Source organism: Aedes albopictus, chromosome 3 (assembly GCF_035046485.1).
Source record: "Aedes albopictus strain Foshan chromosome 3, AalbF5, whole genome shotgun sequence".
Taxonomy (NCBI): Eukaryota; Metazoa; Arthropoda; class Insecta; order Diptera; family Culicidae; genus Aedes; species Aedes albopictus.
The window spans coordinates 11,133,425-11,149,919 of NC_085138.1; the positions used below are offsets into that span (position 1 = coordinate 11,133,425).

The following is a 16,495-nucleotide window of genomic DNA, read 5'->3' on the forward strand; positions in this document are numbered from 1 at the left end:
TGTGGAGGGCACCCTGGTACTCCACAGGTTCCGTTTGCGGTTAGGTTTTTATTAGACCCCCCTACCCATTCATTCCTTGGCACGGTAAGCATGAAGCCGCATCACACCATGAATAAGGGGTCACCTGTTGGTGGGCTCTTACCACCGGAACAGGCGGTCCGTAGTGTTATTCTTAGCCAATTGAGACAATCGCTACCGACACTACACAGCTATCTAGGCTGATCGAGAAAAGAAGTTAATATTGAAGATCAACTTCATATGGGCCCGAACAGCCGACCAAGAAGAAACTTTTGCACAAATCTCAGTAAAAATAACAGTAGAAATTTCTTTCGGTCAGAGTAGAGATTGTTGGAGGTTCTGAGTAGTGCCATATAAATCACAACGCGAGCATAGCAATTTCCCTTTTTCTTTAAAGTACTGAACATGCTTTCAGTTGTATTTTCTGATCGGATTCCAGTGAAAGCACTCATTAAAAGTCGTTAAAACTTTCTCATTTTGGATAAGATTGTAATGCCCGCTTAAGTCAGAAGAAGTGAACACGGCCGGCGGCTGATCCGTGCAATTGTAAATACTGTGTTTGGGTGTTGTGGTAGTAGTGATGATGTGTAGTTTTACATAAGGGGGTGTCCATTAATTACGTAAGGGAATTTTATCGATTTTTCGACACCCCCTCCCCCCCTTGTAAGACTTTTTGTATGAGAACCCAAAAAAATTTGTATGGCGCGTAAGATTTTTCAAACCCCCCCTCCCCCCAAAAACCCTTACGTAATTAATGGACAGCCCCTAAGTTTACTGAATAGCTGAATCATTGTTATTGTTGTGACGGGGCTATAAATAGTCAAGTAATAAAGCTAGCTGGGTTGTATTTCGATCCAGTGTACTAAACAGTATTCTTCTGTGTGGTTACTCAAACATAACAGCTGGCGACGAGTGATAAACAAGGTTGAGAACAATTGCAGTTGGCAGTGTAATAATCGGCGGCAAAGATTTCGATAGTGCGGTCAGTGAGGCGTTTTGGAACGGTGTTGCAGTAGAAAGGATTGGAGCAGTGATTAAATTGTGACTCATCCGCGGATTGTGTTTGGCTGTTTATCTTCCGGCCAAGTAGCATTTGCGCTGTTGGAAGTTGGTTGTTGGCGTGTCGCACAAGGTGAGAATTGTCTGGCGAATAATCATAGTGTTACGAAAGTGCCATAGTGTAGCCATTACACCGTTGTCCTTTTGTGTTTCTAGCCGGTCGGATAGCGACGCCAGAAAAATTCAGACAACGGCAAGAGAGAGCCAGAAGGAAGAAAAGTGAATTGGGAATTGAAAAGGGATTCCGGTGGTGCGATAGCAGCGGCGAGTGCTGAGTTTTGTATGGACATAGGCGGGTTCTGGTGACGGGTGGCATCGTTGGTGTTCTGGAGTGGACAAGAGGCTGGAAAACGAATTCCTGGGTAATCATCAAAGTAGAAACAGGTACGTGGATATTTTTTCCATTATTCTCCCCGTGATTACTGATTGCAAGTGCTTAACTGTTGTGATTTTCATTCAGTGCAGTCGAAATGGCGTTGATCGGTACAATCGACCCTTATGTACCCGGAACAAGTTTTTCCAACTATGTTGAGTTGATTGAGTTTTTTTTTTTCATCTAATAATATAGTAGAAGAGCGTAAAAAGGATGTTTTTATGAGCTGTGCTGGATTAGCCGTTTTCGAAGAGCTAAAGCTTTTATATCCTGCTACAGATCTCAAAACGTTGTCTTATGCGGAGATAACAAAAAAATTAAAGGAGCGATTAGATAAAATAGATTCAGAAATCATGTTACGTTATAAGTTCCGTTGTAGACGACAAAGCCCTACGGAAAGTGGAGAGAATTACGTATTAGCAGTGAAGCATTTAGCCGTATCTTGCGACTTCGGAGCGTTTCGCGACTCCGCCATACGCGATCAGTTAGTTTTTGGAGTGTACAATAGAGAATTGCAGAAAAGATTGTTGAATGAAGAGGAACTAAGCTTGAAGTCAGCAGAAAGGATCATAAAAGGTTTCGAAATGGCGAACAATAATAGCCAGTATTTTGCCGAAACTGGAGCAGCAGTTGGAGTCAATTCAGTCAGGAATCGTCTTGGAAACAGACAATCTAGAGTTGAAAGAAGAGATCGTAGCCGTAGTAGGTCCAGAGATAGGAATTATGGCAGGAATGAGGATGGACGTTCAAGTTATAGAAGAATGGAAGGCCGGTCAAGATCGGGGCACCGGAATGTGAGCAGAGGTAGATACGCAAATTTCGTCTGCAATTTCTGTAGGAAGCGCGGTCACATTCAAAAGAATTGCTACCGATTCAAAAACAGTCAAGGCGAGTCGGTGAATTCGGTAAAGGAGGACACGGCATCTAAGGAAGTTCACGATTATTTCAAAAGGCTTCGAGTAGATTACAGTTCGGAAAGTGAGGATGAAGGTGATTATCCATGTCTTATGATCTCATCTATTAGAAAAATAAGCAAACCTTGTCTACTCGAGGTCAAAATAGAAGGAACATCTTGTTTAATGGAGGTAGACAGTGGTTCGGCTGTGTCTGTGATGAGTAAGGCCGATTTTTTGGAGAAATTTAGTAGTATCAGCTTGAGGAACAGTAATAGGAAATTGATTGTGATCAACGGATCAAATTTGGAAATTTATGGTAAAGCTTCAGTTTCAGTATTTTTAAATGGAATTTTAGCTAAATTGGAATTAGTAGTTTTGAATGGAAATCATCAATTTACATCACTGATTGGAAGAGACTGGTTGGACATTTTTTGTGAAGGTTGGCGTGATAATTTTACGCATTTTTCAAAATCTGGCAGTTTTGGCATGGTAAACAGCATAGAAGATAACAAGGACAACGCTATGAAGATAATTAAACAGCGCTATGATGAAACTTTCAATAGAGACTTCTCCTCTCCTATTATTGGATTTGAAGCGAATCTGGTACTACAAGAGGATCGCCCTATTTTTAGAAAACCTTACGATGTGCCTTATCGGCTCAGAGACAAAGTATTGGATCATTTAAGTTTGTTGGAAAGGGATAATATCATTACGCCCATTAAAACCAGTTTATGGGCATCTCCAGTGGTGGTAATTATTAAAAAAGATGGCGATATCAGACTAGTAATAGACTGCAAAGCATCTATAAACAAGGTGTTAATATCCAATACTTACCCGTTACCCACTGCCCAGGATTTATTCGCGTCATTGGCGGGCTGTAAGATTTTCTGCTCCTTGGACTTAGCAACAGCTTACACTCAGCTACAGTTGTCATCAAGTTCAAGAAAATTGGTAGTTATCAATACAATCAAAGGTCTTTTCACATACAACAGACTACCACAGGGCGCTTCGTCAAGTGCAGCAATATTTCAACAGGTGATGGAGACAATTTTGCAAGGGATCGAATACGTTTATCTTGACGATGTTCTTATTGCAGGAAAGGACTTTGAAGATTGTTATAGAAAACTAATGTTGGTATTAGATAGATTAACCAGTGCAAACGTTAAAGTGAACTTTAAGAAATGTAAATTTTTTGTAACAAGTCTACCGTATTTGGGACATATAATAACGGACAATGGACTCCAACCTAATCCAGAAAAGGTTTCAACCATTGTAGAAGCACAAAAGCCAAGTAATGCTACGGAGCTTAAGGCTTTTCTGGGGCTGGTGAACTATTATGGAAAATTTTTGCCAAATTTATCGACAACGCTAAGCCCTTTGTATAATTTACTTAAAAAGGAGGTGAAGTTTCTATGGGATTTTAGATGTGACGAATCTTTTCAAGAATGTAAAGATAAACTGCTAAATGCCAATGTCTTAGCATTTTACGACCCGAAAAAGCCTATTGTGGTGAGCACCGACGCTTCTTCGTACGGTTTGGGCGGAGTTATTTCGCATGTCATCGATGGCGTAGAAAAACCCATATGGTTCACTTCGTTTTCGCTTAATCAAGCGCAAAAAAATACCCGATTCTTCACTTGGAAGCATTAGCGGTTGTGTCAACAATAAAAAAAATTTCACAAATTTTTATTTGGTCAAAATTTTACCATTTTCACAGACCACAAGCCCCTCCTAGGTATACTAGGTAAAGAAGGACGGAACTCCATTTCAGTTACTAGAATTCAGCGTTACGTAATCGAATTGGCAATTTACGACTACAACATAGAGTACCGACCAGCAAATAAAATGGCTAACGCTGACTTCTGCTCACGCTTTCCATTGGAAATGGAGGTTCCAAAAAGTCTAGAAAAACAGTACATCAAAAACTTGAATTTTTCTCAAGAATTGCCTCTAGATTTCACAGCGATCGCAAAAGAATCTAAGAAAGACTTGTATTTACAACAAGTTTTGTCCTTTATGAAAAATGGCTGGCCAGAGAGATTTGACAAATGTTTTCAAAATATATTCTCACAGCATCAGGACATAGAAGAAATAGATGGATGCTTGCTTTTTCAAGATAGAGTAATTGTTCCATCTTCTTTGCAACAGAAAGTTCTACAAATCCTTCATGCCAATCATGCGGGGATAGTGAAAATGAAGCAGCAAGCTAGAAGAAGTATATATTGGTTCGGAATAAATAGTGATATCGAATCGTTTGTTAAAAACTGTGAGGTATGCATTAAAACAGCTGTGGTTCCAACCCACAAAGGGACTTCTGAATGGATTTCTACTACGAGGCCTTTCAGCAGAATCCATGCTGACTTTTTCTATTTTGAAAGGCGAACTTTTCTCTTAATTGTCGATAGCTATTCTAAATGGCTTGAAATAATTTGGATGAAGTATGGCACTGATGCAGAAAAAGTTGTGAAGGAGTTTATAGAGCTCTTTTCAAGATTTGGCCTCCCAGATGTAGTAGTAACGGATAATGGCCCACCTTTCAACTCGAGTTTTTTTGTAAAATTTCTAGAAAAACAAGGAATTCAAGTTTTTAAAAGCCCACCATATCACCCGCAAAGCAATGGTCAAGCGGAACGGCTAGTAAGAGTATCGAAAGAAGTTTTGAAGAAATTTCTTCTGGATCCGACTATGAGGAGTTTGGATATTCAAAATAAAATCAACTTTTTCCTCTTTAATTATCGAAATACTTGCTTACCGGAAGGGGGAAAATACCCTTCGGAGAATGTTTTGAGCTTTAAACCAAAAACAGCTTTGGATTTAATAAACACAAAGGCCAACTATAAACAACATCTAGCCGAACCATTAGAATGGAGAAGAGAAGTTGCTGTAACCGATGATCGAGATCCTTATACTAATTTGAAGTTGGGAGATAAGGTTTATTATAAAAATCATAATACTAAAGATGCTGAAAAATGGTTAGATGCTATTTTTATTAAAAGAATTTCTCAAAATATCTTACAGATCTCTGTCGAATCGACTCTCGTCTCGGCCCACAAGGGGCAGGTGAAAGTTCGGGATCAGATAGGGCGAAGGCGTAAGGTGACGCTCCTTCTTCCGGAACTGAACAGCGAAAATGGACAGTCAGACAGCAACAGAGGTTCGAAAAGGAGGTTTGAGGATTTGGACGATGGGAGTGAGGATGAATTCAGAGGGTTCACTCCAAGCCCTGAACGACCTCTACCTGCATCGCGTGAACTACATCCCAGAATACTACAACCCCAGGAAACCCCGACACCAGATTCGTCACGGATTTTGAGAAGATCTACACGATTGAAGAAGAAGAAAATTCACGAAGATTTTGTTTATTCAACATGAATTGTACTGAAATTATAGTTTTGATATTTATAGATTCTATTATAAATGAATTAAACAAAATGAATTTTTAACTAAAAGGGAAAGGTATTGTAATGCCCGCTTAAGTCAGAAGAAGTGAACACGGCCGGCGGCTGATCCGTGCAATTGTAAATACTGTGTTTGGGTGTTGTGGTAGTAGTGATGATGTGTAGTTTTACATAAGTTTACTGAATAGCTGAATCATTGTTATTGTTGTGACGGGGCTATAAATAGTCAAGTAATAAAGCTAGCTGGGTTGTATTTCGATCCAGTGTACTAAACAGTATTCTTCTGTGTGGTTACTCAAACATAACAAAGATCTCCTGACTATCTAGTGGATGAGCTTTTAGATTGCCAATCCGCAGATGACGAGTTTGATTCCCGGTAAGGTCGGGACATTTTCTTGACCTTGGGGTTTCTATGGGGTTTCTACCCGGGAAACGCTTTAAAGCGTCGCTGAAATCTCCCTGAAGCTTACTTAAGAGCTGTGATCCAAAATGTATTTTCAGAAACTGGGTCCTCTTAACCCCCACCCCCCCACCCCCCGGAAAATCCCTTGTAACACCCCTGAGACCCTCCGAAACCCCCGAAAACGCCTGTGTAACGCCTCTGAAACCCGACAAAAATCCTCCGAAGCTTCCTAAAACGCCCTCGAAATCCCCCTAAAACCCTCTCGGACACCATGTTATGCACCTGATACCCTCTGCCACCCCCAAAAACGCCTACGTAAGCCGGAGTAATGCCTCTGAAACTCGTCATAAAATCATCTGAAGCAGTCAGAAATGCCTTCGAAATCCCCATAATATCCCCTCGGACCCGATGTAACGCAACTGAGACACTTCGAAACTCCCCAAAAGTACCCCTGAAGCCCCCCAAGTGCCCCACCCCCCTCTGCTGAAACCCCCATAAAATCCCTCTGAAACCCTGCATGGCCCCTTCAAATTTCCAAGTCATTCGCCCTTCTTAAACTACTTTGTAATATTCAAATCCATTTAGGCAATGAACTGATTCCATTTAGGTAAAAATTCAAAAATCCGAAAACTCTTTTGATTTCGAGGAGAATTATCAAGCCTGCTAAGAAATGCGGTCATCTCTTATAGCAGAAAGCCTGCATAACATTCTTTAACGACAGATATCGAACTACCACTTCAAGACTCTACACGCCGGAGTTCAGCTGCACTCAGTGTAGAGCACTCCTGCGTAAGTTGCTGTCGTTATCTTACATAAAAACCGGGGTAAATCTTCAGTGAAACCAGGATTTCGTCTCTCATAAGAAGTGTTTCGTAGTCATATTCGTGAGCCTTGTAACCAAAGCAGCCAACGTAGAGCTAGTCTACGACCTCTTCGCGTCGGTTTATTACATGAAAAGAAAATCCGAGCCTTATAGACAGCGACAATGCCACAAACGTTAGAGGAGCAGCGCGGGAGTTGAAGGAATTTGGCAAGTAGTATTGTTGTCATCAACACCAAGATGAATTTAACAGGATATCACAGCCGTGGCACGGTAAAGGCTGGATAATTCGCGCAATCCCAGTGAGGTCACTAGCCTCTGCCCAGCAACTCCTTTCCATACCTCCGCGAGGTACCGGCTGGAAAGTACGAGCAACCTTAGGGACGGTCGAGTAACCAAACCCGGTGGGAACTTTGGTCGTAGGCTGACAGGGAAGAAGGGGTTTGCTTTTGCAAACCTAAGCTTCTGTTCTCCAGGAGGAGCGACTCACAACAGCGTCTGATCTCCATGTTAGGGACGGTTGATCAACGTCCGAGTGCCAGGGAAGGACTATAAGCTCAACTGCACACTATGGTCCTCCGGAACGTAAGGGGTTGGTGTGTGTCGAGCCAGCCGTAAAAAAAACAATTGTAACGGAAAACCAGCAACAGAATAATACGAACCGAGACCAACGGCAATGACACCAGCGAACAAAAAGGACTTGCGATTGCAAATTCGGCACGTGGGACTGCAGATCTCTCAACTTCATTGGGAGCACCCGAATACTCGCCGATCTAATGAAGGATTGCGTGTTCGGCATCGTAGCGCTGAAGGAGGTGGGTTGGACAAGATCCATGGTGCGAACGTTTAGAGGTAGTCATACCATCTACCAGAGCTGCGGCAACACACGCGAGCTGGGAACAGTTTTCATCGTGATGGGTGATCGTGGCAGAGGCGCGTGATTGGTTGATGGCCGTTCGACGAAAGAATGTGCAGGTTGAGGATCAAGGGCCTATTCTTCAATTTCAGCATAATAAACGTGCACAGCCCACACTCCGGAAGCACTGATGATGACAACGACGTATTTTACGCGCAGCTCGAACATAAGTACGATCGCTGCCCAAGCCACGACGTCAAGATCATCATAGGCGACCTAAACGCTCAGGTAGGCCAGGAGGAGGAATTCAGACCGACGATTGATAAGTTCAGCGCCCACCAGCAGACGAACGAAAACGGCCTACGACTCATTGGTTTCGCCGCCTCCAAAAATATGACCATACGTAGCACCTTTTTCCAACAAAGTCTCCCTTATCGTTACACCTGGAGATCACCACAGCAGACGGAATCTCAAATCAACCACGTTCTGATTGACGGACGGCACTTCTCCGACATTATCGACGTCAGGACCTATCGTGGCGCTAACATCGACTCCGACCACTATCTGGTGATGGTCAAACTGCGCCCAAAACTCTCCGTCATCAACAATGTACGATACCGGCGACCGCCACGGTACAACCTAGAGCGACTGAAGCAATCGGATGTCGCCTCAGCATACGCGCAGAATCTCGAGGCCGCGTTGCCAGACGAAGGCGAGCTCGATGAGGCCCCTCTAGAGGACTGCTGGAGTGCAGTGAAAGCAGCCATCAACGATGCAGCCGAGAGCACCATCGGGTACGTGGAACGGAATCGAAGGAATGAATGGTTCTACGAAGAGTGCAGAACGGTTTTGGAGGAAAAGAACGCAGCGAGGGCGGTAATGCTGCAGCAAGGTACCCGACAGAACGTGGAATGTTACAAACAGAAGCGGAAACAGCAGACCCGCCTCTTTCGGGAGAAAAAGCGCCGCCTGGAAGAAGCGGTGTGCGAAGAAATGAAACTGCAATGCCGTTCCCAAGAAATACGGAAGTTCTTCGCATCCCGCACTCAATGCTTCATGCCGCGAACCGGAATATGCAGGGATAAGGACGGAGGCTTCTTGACGGACGGACGTGAGGTGAACGAAAGGTGGAAGCAGCACTTCACTGAACACCTGAATGGCGTGGAGGACGTAGGCACGGCAGACCACGACAACGGAGAATTCGACGACGCCAATGCAGCCGAGTACGGAAATGAGCCAACTCCCACGCTGAGATAAGCTAAGGATACCATTTATCATCTCAAAACCAACAAAGCAGCTGGAAAGGTTGGTGGAAAAGTTGACCATCTGCCTGCACTGGTTGAGTCAGGATCTGAGAAACCGAACAGCTACCGGTGGAGTGGAAAGAAGGGGTAATCTGTCCCATTCACAAGAAAGGCGATCATTTGCAATGGGAGAGATTCAGAGTTATCACCATTTTGAGTGTTGCCTTCAAAGTGCTATCTTAGATCATCTTCCATCGCCTGTCACCTAAAACGAATGAGTTCGTGGGAAGTTACCAAGTCGGCTTCATCGACGGCCGGTCGACAACGGACCAGATTTTCACCGTACTGCAAATCCTCCAGAAATGCCGTGAATTCCAGGTCCCAACGCACCACCTGTTCGTCGACTTCAAAGCGGCATACGACAGTATCGACCGCGCAGAGCTATGGAGAATCATGGACGAAAACGGCTTTCCTGGGAAGCTGACTAGACTGATTAAAGCTACGATGGACGGTGTGCAAAACTGCGTAAGGGTCTCGGGTGAACTATCCAGTTCATTCGAATCTCGTCGGGGACAGAGACAAGGTGATGAATTCTCATGCCTACTCTTCATCATCGCTCTGAAAGGTGTGATGCGACGAGCCGGGCTCAACAGTCGGGGAACGATTTTTACAAAATCCGGTCAATTTGTGTGTTTTGCGGACGACATGGACATTATTGCTAGAATATTTGGAACGGTGGCCGAGCTGTACACTAGGCCGTCCCTTACTTTGCAAAATTTAGAAATGTTATAAGTTCGTTAGTGGAAAATGATCGTTTTAGCTAAAAAATGATCGTGTCAAAATTTGAAGTCCGTATCTCAAGGCTAAGTGGTCCCTCAAGGGGCCTAAAGTTGTCAAAAATTGTATGGGACCAAAAAAAACATGAAATTTTTTTCGACAAAAAAAGTACGCTATTCTATTAAAACCGGTGATTTTAGGACCCTGCAGGGCCAAAAATGTGCTTAGATTTGCGATATCTTTACTCGTTTCCAAGATATTGACAAAAACGACTGAAAAATCAGCATTTTTGACCATATTTTTTAGATTCCGAAGGAAATTTACCCTATTTTGTTCAATAACTCAAAAACGAATAGAGATATCGCAAATCTAAGCACATTTTTGGCCCTTTAGGGTCCTAAAATCACCGGTTTTAGTAGAATAGCGTATTTTTTTTTGTCGAAAAAAAATCCTTTTTTTTTTGGTCCCATACAATTTTTGACAACTTTAGGCCCCTTGAGGGACCACTTAGCCTTGAGATACGGACTTCAAATTTTGACACGATCATTTTTTAGCTAAAACGATCATTTTCCACTAACGAACTTATAACCACAGACAAACAGACGTAACACTTGCAAAATTCCCATCGACCACGCTTTTAACGATCATTTTAAATTTTCATAGTTGTGGCTTTCACAGCCAGAGGCACGCGCATCGTTTTTCTATGCGTTTGACGTTTCACACTAGCGCCTTCTGTTGACGATATGGCACAACACAGTGATTCGTGCAACTTTTCCACCAGGTGATGGTAGTGTGAACTGGGCGATGGATTTTCATGAAAATCATTCAAGGTGTTACGTCTGTTTGTCTGTGTTATAACATTTCCAATTTTTTCAAAATAAGGGACGGCCCAATACACAAGCTGACGCATCTGCGTATATGTGACCAGTTTTATTCAATACATCATAAGATCTAACCTTAATTTGGATGTCAACGTGGAAAAAATATCGAGCTATTTACTGCTAAAATTTCGAAAGTGTGTTGAAAACTACAGTGGCGCTTACGTCAACTATGCGAATATGGGCAGAATAAAATTTATTGTTGACATTAACAAAACATCGCTTGAAAGACTACTAAAAAAATGGCGAAGAAACTCCCGAGAAACATTTCAAATGATTTGCCAATGGAATAAAAAAAGCCAAATATACTTGTAGTGGAATTTCCAAAGAAATTTCCAAAATATTTTCCGATGATTTTTTTAAAAAATGCGTAAAAAGTATTTAGTATCAAATTCTAGACATATTACCAAATAAATTCTTAAAGAAATTGTCGAAGAAATTTGCCGGTGATTTTTAAAAGAAGTCCTAATTAAATTAAATTACACAACAATTTTCAAAAAAATTGCCCGGGAATATTCCCTCAGGAATTACCGAAACAATGTTTTGCCGAAAACACAAATTGCTCAGAATATGTATTCCTAATCAATGTATTCAATCCACAAAACAAAGGAGTTGTGATGATTGTAATGTTCAAACTGAAAATACAAATTCCATGTTTAATTACGTAAGTATAATGTTATCAAGTTCTCAAACCTCACATGGCGGGGAGAGTGTTAAGTCAGTACAACGGTTCGGATAAAAAAAGCTGTTCTTTTAAATAAATATAGCGCGCTTAAATTTTCGTGCTAATTTGTCCCGCGACGCAGTATATCATTGTACTAAGAAGTTGAAGGTGGATCGGTATTTCTTTTTACAAATAAAAAGCAAAACAACCTAGAAGCCACTGAAACTGGCACCCCCCAGGCACCGCCTAGGAAAAATCATAGATACGCCAATGCAGATTTAGCCTGAATTGGCGAGCATTGGACTTGAACGAGGATGGAGAGCGGAAGCCACTTGCCGAGTATTGTGGCGTGATTATGTCTTATCTTAACCCTCCAGTGATCGCGCTGTTGAATTTTATACAACACATTGAAAAAATCTCACTTTTTGTACTCAGAATTAGCGTGAATACGGAAGGTTAAATGTGATGTTGAGCAAATAAATGTATGCATGTATCATAGCAGTGACATAACCAGAGACTATAGGCAGTGCAGCCTCAACAGTAATATAAAATAAATCGATGGATATTTCGAGGATGGCGGGCAATCGCTCAGGATGTTATTCAGTCACGATGACATTTTGCGCAACTAAGCAATGTTACCCCATTGCAGGGTGCCCATCATACGCCTATAGAGACTCCTTCAAATGAATTCATTACCATCCCGCAACATGTGCAGCGTTCTCGGAATGTGTTCCAATGCGTGACTCTCCCGGAAACCAGAAGTGATTCATTAATCAAGCCCTCCCCAGAAAGAAAAAGAAGTCCCGTCACTCAAAAGTGCGCGAGTCCTTGGGTTGATGGATTATGTCACATGAAGACGACGACGAACGGAATAATTCGAAAATGACACACTCTGCGCGCGTTCGTCATAAGTACCAACCAAACGACCGACGACCGACCAACAACAAAAACCGCCAAGAAAAGAGATTCCGGGCTCCGGAAATGATGGCGAAATTAAGAAAGCGTGACTGGGAAATTTGTTTGACTTTGAAGCATCCCGCTACTGCTGTGTGGTGAGGACGAGGCAGACATTGCTTCGGGGCTTTCTTTTGGATTAGTCATTGCGTTGGGGAGGGTGACTTTTCATGGAAATGGGGGGCGGTAGCTAGGAGGTCCGGAAGGTGATGATAGTCCTTCTCTCGGATGGATTAAATTGGTTTTACAGCTTTGTGGTTTTTAATTGGATTAAAAAGCTGAGTACTCTCAGAAGATTTGCATGGTGGAAAGGATTGTTGCGTTTTTCGTCTACTAATCTATTCTTGCTAAATCCTAAGCAATATCTGATTAATAAGTAAGTGATTGGTTTTAAGGGGGTTTTCAGTCTCATAAGAAATTGACTCTTGGTTTGACCTTTTCTCTTCAGACATTCAGAAATTACTTATTTGTTATCAACGGGTTTCAAAATTGCAACACATTTAAAAATCAAAGCACCATTCATCAATGAGACCAATTAATTTACTAATGAAATCTCATACATAGCAGTATTACACAAAATCCTATTTTGATAAGCTCGCTTCCATTCAACAAACTGTTTGTTCGATTCATCCAGCGTTCGGTAAACAAATCTAAATCACCGATCACCACTAATAAGCTTACACATTCAATCCCACCGTTTTGTTGTTGAAAGCATGCTAGGTATGTTACATGTGTCCTGAATAAATAACCCCGAAAGCCGCTTCCAGCCAAATACCGATCCACTTGGAAAGCATCAACAAATTGTAGCAAATAACACCAAAAAAGGTCCAGTATGAAAGCGCTTTGTCGGTAACTAGCAGCAGCAGCAGCAGCATGCCAACCAGCAACTCCGGACTTGTACGTGGAACGTGTTGACCATAGTTTTAATTCAACTAAAATCCACTTGCATCACTGAGCCACTCCTAACAACCTGCTGTGCAGCGTCCGCGTGCGTGTACCTAGATGTAAATGTGTGGGAATGGTGAGCACCAAAACCACGAATCGTACACATACATTCCAGGATGCCAGCCGACCGACGCCGCACGCCCGCGCTCTCACCTGGTCCCAGGATGGATGGATCAGGCTAGTGGTATTTGGCCTTGCATGTCAGTGCGATTTGCCGCGCGTTTGTTACACGAAATTTTAATGAGACTAAATGGCGACAGAGACGGTCAGCTGCAACCGAGACTATGCGATGGGCGATGGTACACTGGAAGCTTTTTTAGTACCTAACATACATTTATTAATAAAAAATCAATTTGTCAATAATATTTCACCATTGTACTCGGTTTTCGGATGCCGTTCTTCATCCTCGATCACGCTCGATAACGCTCGATCACGTTCTACCTGGTCCACCCATCTTGCTCACTGCACTCTTCGCCTTCTTATCAATGCTCTTATAGCTTAAAGTGGGGCTTATTTTGGAAAATCTCCCCGGGATATGATTCCCAAGTTTTCTAGACTAAATCGGAGAATCTAAAAGCCCACTGGACCAAATTTGATCTCTAAACTGCGATATCTCTACTGGTTTCCGAAATATTTGAAAAAAAAAATGGCATATTTTAGTATTTTTTGTGTAGAATACTAAAATATGACATTTTTTTTTTCAAACATCTCGGATATCAGTGAAGATATCGCAGTTTAGAGATTAAATTTGGTCCAGTGGGGTTCTAGAATCACCGATTTAGTCTACAAAAATCCACAGAATCGTAACTTGTTCTTTGGCTTAGTTAGTTAAAGCGCCGGACTAGCGATATGGAGTCGTGGGTTCGAATCTTTCCAAAACAGGTGGTAATTTTTTTACAAATTTGTCTCTCAATTTGTCAATCAAACACACACTGTGTCTTCGAAAAAGTTTGAGTTTTTCGTCTAGAAAAATTATGTTTACAAATTTAATTTGAAATGTTTTTTCAATGTTTGCTCTAGAATAAATTTCAATTAAACCCTTTGCGTTACCCCTAAATATCAACTGAAATCGCTCCTTTTTGCACATCTCACTCATTTCAACCGGTAGATCACTTTCCGCTTGGAAAATCATAGCCCGAAGAGATTCTTCAAAATTAGCCCCACCCTATGCTATGAGTTTACCATGAGAGCACTGATTAGAAGGCGAAGAGTGCAGTGAGCAAGATAAGTGGACCAGGTAGAACGTGATCGTGGATGGAGAACGGCATCCGCAAACCGAGTATAATGGTGTAGGGGAATTGTGGGTAAAATGAACAGGGTGGTGTTTTACAGCAATTAGCGTATTTCTGCATGTTTTAACGATTGGGTTCTGTGTGATAGCGTATATCATTATACTTCTGCAGATTTTGAGCTTTAAAATTAAATAAACCACATAATTACAACGAAAAGTTCAGAAACCACGTGAAAAATATGATCTGATGTAAAATTGAACTTATCTGAATTAAGGTCCATTCGTATATTTTTCGCTGATTATGACATATGTAATGTCATATTCCAATAATGTACTCTCAAAAGACAATACTTGATTGAAAAGAAATAGGTTATGCTTTCAATGCAATTTTAGGAACAACTTTAAAACAAGCATGACTTGGGGGAAAAATGAACATCTGGTTCAAACTTCATCCATTTTTTTTTATAAAATTTTGTGCAATCTCGATATATTGAAATCTAGAATACATAGTATGACACAACTAGAGCAAAAAGTTAAGACAAAAATATTTCACGCCTATAAAATAAGATTTATATCCTAAAAACCGCTTATTTTAGTATATTTTTACAAATAATGATTCCAGTACATTCCAAATTTTATATCAAAAGTTTTAAAAGTGAAGCATATAAAGTTTACATTGAATTTGTTGACCTATACTTGAATATATCGAAATTAAACATTTAAGCTAGTTTTTGAAGACATGTTCATTTTACCCCCATCGATTGTTCATTTTACCCACACTATTTTTCATGACTCTGTTTTCTTGCATTTTTTGCAACCGAAAATAATGTAAGAAAATTGTATTTTTCATCAATATTTTCTTCCAGGACTCTTAGAATATATTACCATCTACGATGTAACAGGGTAAAAAAGAGATATTTTGTCATATTTATTTTGGAAAAGACGACAAACGCTTAGGGTGTTCATATTACCCCCAATTCCCCTAATATTGTTGGCAAATTAATATTTCTATAAATACACGAGTTGTTTTTTGTGATATTTTTTTTCTATAATAATCGCAAAAGTAGCATTCTTGCAGGAGATATGCAAAAAATCTTTTGAAGTTTCCTCCGAGCATTGTTTTAGAATGCATTTGTCCATGAACTTCTTTAGAATATTTCTGACAATTACCTCCAGGGTAATGTTTGCTCCAGAATTTCATAGAAAGAAGATTCTTGCAGGATTCCCTAAAATGATTTCAGCAAGAATTTCTACAAAAATTGCTCCTGGTATCGCTTAAAAATCCATTCCTATCCATGTATTTTCTTCAGCAATTTCTCCACAAACTTCCCCAGAGATTTCGTCAAGAGTTCTTCCTGAAGAAGATCAGGAGTTTCTCAATAAATATCTCAAAAGATTGATTACGAAACTAGTCCACGGGCTTCTTCTGAAATTCTTTCAGAAATTCACATGCACAAGTTTGTGCATGCATTTTTATAAATAGTTTTAAAGAAATTCTTCCACATAAACTTAACATAAACCTCTTCGGGAGTATTCTTTGGATTTCGTTTAAAATATGCAATTCCAGATGATTTTTTTGACAAAGATTTGGAGACTCATCTAGAAACTTATCTAGGGGTTTCCCTTAAGGCGAAACTGGAAGCATTTCCTCACTTTTTGGTTTTTGATTTTTTATTAAATATTTAGGCAATATTTTCAAAATCGGTTTTCGTACACAGTTAAAGGTAGGATCGAGGTATCTCCTGATTTTTTTCAGGTGGAAAATGTTTTTCAGTTTAAAGGAAACAATTTTTGAGTGAAATTTCAAAAAATATGGTTTTTGAAAAATCGATAAAATTTTTACACTTGAAAAAAATCCAGGAGGTAGCTTGATCCTTCCTCTAACTGTGTATAAAGAGTGATTTTGGAAATATTGCTTCGTTATCTAATGAAAAATCAAAGACCAAAAATATCAGCAAATTCGTTCAGTTTCGCCTTAA

General features: G+C 40.8%; 1 protein-coding gene across 1 annotated transcript in view; it reads left to right on the forward strand.

Annotated features, from left to right (window-relative positions):
* Window positions 1-624: 624 nt before the first annotated feature.
* The window catches only part of LOC115268724 (uncharacterized protein K02A2.6-like), a 50,799-nt gene continuing 34,928 nt past the window's right edge, over window positions 625-16,495 (forward strand). The window contains exons 1-3 of the mRNA XM_062857171.1: window positions 625-1,150; window positions 1,234-1,461; window positions 1,538-3,476. Coding sequence (XP_062713155.1) covers window positions 1,672-3,476 — 1,805 coding nt within the window. The 5' untranslated portion in view covers window positions 625-1,150; window positions 1,234-1,461; window positions 1,538-1,671. The remainder of the gene's footprint in view (window positions 1,151-1,233; window positions 1,462-1,537; window positions 3,477-16,495) is intronic.